This window comes from Trachymyrmex septentrionalis, unplaced genomic scaffold (assembly GCF_001594115.1).
Source record: "Trachymyrmex septentrionalis isolate Tsep2-gDNA-1 unplaced genomic scaffold, Tsep1.0 scaffold210, whole genome shotgun sequence".
Classification (NCBI taxonomy): domain Eukaryota; kingdom Metazoa; phylum Arthropoda; class Insecta; order Hymenoptera; family Formicidae; genus Trachymyrmex; species Trachymyrmex septentrionalis.
In genome coordinates, this window is record NW_017305289.1 from 198,274 (window position 1) to 202,960 (window position 4,687).

The 4,687-nt window shown below is 28.5% G+C and overlaps 1 protein-coding gene across 1 annotated transcript; it reads right to left on the bottom strand.

Moving 5' to 3' along the window:
- Positions 1-993: 993 nt before the first annotated feature.
- Positions 994-3,683, bottom strand: LOC108748121 (chromobox protein homolog 1-like). Its single transcript, XM_018486136.1, has 4 exons — positions 3,130-3,683; positions 2,193-2,277; positions 1,464-1,629; positions 994-1,281 (listed from the first exon to the last, which is right to left on the bottom strand). Exons 1-4 carry the CDS (start codon positions 3,586-3,588, stop codon positions 1,143-1,145), a joined length of 849 nt encoding a protein of 282 aa, XP_018341638.1. The 5' UTR covers positions 3,589-3,683; the 3' UTR covers positions 994-1,142.
- Positions 3,684-4,687: the final 1,004 nt, after the last annotated feature.

Sequence of the window (4,687 nt, forward strand, 5' to 3'; positions counted from 1 at the left end):
TTTTTTATTTCAAAATTTTTTTATGTAGGCAAGTTAGAAAATGATCAATCAAATGCTCTTCTCTTTTGCTCATCCTTGTATATTTTCGATTTTATTATAATTAATAATAAAACATAAATTATTTTCTTATATAATTTAAATTATAAAGAATATTTATTGATTCAAAATTTATAACTCTTTTTATTCTTTTTACGTAAATATAAAAAAATTTGAAAGAAAAAACGTGACTTGGGCGACGATTTTCCTTTCAGAATATATATATTTTACGCATGAAAATATAAATTTACAATACAAAATTATAGAAAAAGGAGCGTTGTATTAAATATTTACTTTTTTAATATACAACTCAGCCTGTTCTCCAACTCTTAGTGACTGGAACAGTTACAGTTAATAAAAAGTTACAAAATAAGTTCTCCAATTCATTTTATGAGTCATTAATTTTAACTTAATTTAATTTTAAAACAACATTATCCTTACTAATCTTGATTCTGCGAGTATATGTTATGCATCCCTTTCTACTCAATGCAAAGCAAAAATTTAAATTATCCAATTATCAATTTCAATTTTAAAATTAATAAATAATAATAAGGCTCTGTAAGTATAAAATAATATATGCAAAAGAAGGGCAAAGAGCCAGTAATGTATACATTACTTAAATTTTAAATTATTTCGTATGTTACATTTCTTTATTAAAAAATAATTTCTTTCAAAACATTTCGATAAGCGAGTAGACATTCAGGATAATCAAATAGAACTTTATAAAATTATACTTTTTTCAATTCATTGTCTCAGATTGCAGATAAGAAAAAGAAGAAACACGGAAAATGTTGCAAAGAATACAAAACATGCAGAAAAAAAGACTAGACATACTGCTAAATTATAAAGTCGAATATATTAAAAGGAATTAAATGAATAATATTAAAAAAGAAACATATATGTGTTTAAAATAAAATAAAACAGTTACATCGAAAATACTTTTTATACAGAGCATGGTTAACGTGATACTATAAATGCATTAAAACATTCTTTTATTAGCTAGAGTTAGTAAAATTCTATTTTCAATGAAATGCTTTAAGGCATTTGTAATGAGACTTTAACCCGTAAATCACAATAAAGGTCAAAAAATGCAGAACCTGACTTTTTCAAGAAAACTCATCTACTACGGTTTTATTTTTTGCTCTTTTCCAGGTTATTCTGTCCTCATAAAATCGGATAACAATCTGAGGACACTTGACATTGGCTTCACTGGCAGACACCATGTCAACTGCATCTGTTCCTTTCCTGCGCAAACAATTATCCTTATTCATCAGTCAGCTTCAATCATTTTTGGATTATTCATATTAACTTGAATTCTTTAAAATATCACTGGGATCTAAACTTGGATTTTCCTCATTCTGTGGAGACATCTTACCAATTCGAGACATATGATGATATTAATCGCGATAGTAGGACATATTACGTACCATTGTATCAAATACATTAATTTTCCATTGTCATCCGCTGAGCCAAGGATCTTATCTGCTTCCAATTCTCTTTCAAATCCCTGTACTCTGCTGTCATCTATCATCGTCTCAGCATACACATCTGTTTTAATTTCAATATCCTCACAAGAATTTATCTCGGTCTGGTCTATATGACATAAAAAATAATTAATGTTGCTGAGAATAAGGAAGAAAACATGAGAATTAACTTATCTTTCCTTATCTCAAAGATGTGTGAATAAAAATAACGAATAAATTAAGGAAGATTAAAACTAAGATCGAAAACATACGACATCAAAATAATTAATATTGTTGAATATATATTCCAAGTTTTTTTTATATTTTAAGTGTAACTTAAGCTAGTCATACTAAAAACTAAAGTTGATAAATGTTACATTTGTAGTATAAATAGAATTTAAAAGAAAATTAGAATAATTATTTCACTTAAAATTTATTATAATAATTGATAATTAGCAAAAATAAAGTTATAATTTGTAGTTGACGCGAAATTGTCCAGCACTAATCAGTTATTTATAATAGATTTTTAAGTCCAAATAATTAAAACAATAAATTTAACATCTAGGTTTTCAGTCGTTTTTGGTTATTTATTCAAAAGATCTCAAAACAAATCCTTGAGATTGAATACGGTTTAAGAAAAGAAACTGAATCAACGGAAGAGAAGAAATGAAAGGAAAGCAAAGGAACAATTACTTGGAGACGAAGAAGCTCCATTCCATGAACTGTGGATGGTGGTTTCCAAGCATTCTGCTGTAGGCTCACAGCTTGCAGTATGGCACTAAGAAATTAAAATCCAAATTATGTAAGTTTATTTAAATCAAAATTATACAAGATCGAAAATAAAGAGGCAATCTTATGAATAGACATCAGATTCTTGCAATTTCAACTTTTTTAGGAAGCAGATTGGAAAATAACATAAAAATAGAAAGTCTCTCAATGGTACGTAAAAATTAAAAAAGCATATTCTAAAAATGCATATTTATTTGTGTATATTTGCATATTTGTGCAAATTTGCATATTTGTGCAAATTTGCAGATATTTTGTGCATGTCTGCAAAAGATATCTGCATAAAAATCCGATGTCTATTAGGTGGCACATGCGAAGAGAGCTGTACGAGCAAATGGAAGGCTCACTATATGGTCTTTGTGTAACCAAATAAATATAAATTAAATAAATTTTTCTGAATCATTAAAATCATCTTTAAATGCTTTTTTCTTGAAACGTTTTCAAAGTTGGACAGTATATCTCAAGAATTAATTATTTAATCAAATTTAAATTTGGAGGTTTTAGACATAAAACATACATATTTCTACCAGGTTTCTACCAGGTAGTAGAAATAATAATTTAATAAATAATTAATTTTCTTTAATAAAAAAAACTGTATGAAGTCTGTTCCAAAAATATCCCAGGCCTCTGTCTATATCGTGAGAAAGAATTACTAAGGAGTGATATAAGAAAATATCATTTTTAATGTAATCTCTCTTCGAAGCAATAACCTTCCAGCGATCCACTTCTAAATAGTTCTGGAAATCATTTTTTTGTGATAGCTAACAGCTCCCACTTCGCATTCAGTTCTATTTCTTCAACGTCAAATTTCATATGAGATCTTTGTAATAACCCTTTTATGCACCTCAGAATCTTTTTGGTTGGATTCCAAGACGTCTTTGGTAACTTCGTTTTGAAAATACTTTTGATTTTGCCCTTCTTGCTTCAGCCCTTCTGAAATGGATTTTTTTGGATACACGCGAGTTATTCCAAGATCTTCAACTAAAATTCGAGAAAGACTAGTTTTTGGAATTCCAAGGTTCTCTACTAATTGTCGCACAGTCAAACAACGATTTTCCTTGATTGCGGTTCGCACACGTTCTATGTTCGCCGCTGTTCTCGACGTTGATGGTCTACCGACTCGACGATGATTATCCACTGAGACACGGCCACTTCTGAACCGGTTAAACCACCATTTTATTTGTGTTTCACTCATAGAGTTATTACCATAGATTTTGCGCATAATGTCGATTGTCGCTGAACATGTATGGCCAAGTTTTTGGCAAGATTTAATGTAAATTTTCTGCTCCATCCGCTCAGTCATTGTGAAATGCGACTGTCAAAACCTCTGACTTCTAACATTCACACATCTACGAACTGTTGCCGACTGAACAACTATTTGGTCGTGTCGCTTGGTGGGGGTACTTCTCAAGGTCCACACCCCAAATACTGAATATCTTTTCCACAATAGAAAGAGAGAGGATGACAAGGACAAAGATATACGCAAAGGTTGGATTCTTTTGGGACAAACTTCGTGAATAACTGTATATTAAACTGTATATTAAAGCCCGGAAATTTAAAAAAAATCGATCGAGAAATTCCTTAGGGTAAAAAATTTAATATTAATCACCCAGTTTTTGGCCGAATTTATAGGATTGCTCATGTAAAGAAAAATAACATTTTTCTTTAGAATGACAAATTACAATATAAGATTGCAAGAGAAATCTTCCATACATTAGGTTGTTTAGAAAATTCGTTTCAAATCTTTTATGTAAATCAAGGATGCCATATTTTATGAGATATTTATACAGTGATGACCATATCTCCTCAAATGTCGTATTAATGAGTATAAATATTTACGGAAACAACCGACAAAATCACAATAAGGCCAAAGTAGTATTGGGAAAAATTTAATCAATTTATTCAATAGATTAATGATTAAAAGTTTAATTCTTGATTATAGTAAATGATTAAAATTTTTTAGTTGCCTTCAAATAAATCTTAGGTGTTAATAAAAAAATTTTTAATCTGCAATTTTAATTGATTAAAATAAGTCATTACTGTGATTAATTCAATTGATTAATTGAAATTATCTGTTGCAAATTAAAAATTAATCGTTATTTATTAATCATTTGTGTTTAATTAAGCACAGATTAAATCTACTTAATTAATTATTTAACGTTTTTCCTTATTAGAACAGATATATGCATAACATTACTTTTGATATTATTGCCAAAAATATATTAGTTTTAGTATTACTATTAGTGTTATAACGTTTCAGTTTATAAATAAAATTAATCGATAAATTACTAAGAGAAAACTATATTTTATTGATGTACAATCTCTTTCCTAGTTTCCATAAAAACATAAAACGATTTATCGACCAACAGTGATTTGAAGCTTTTCGATATGACAAACACTTA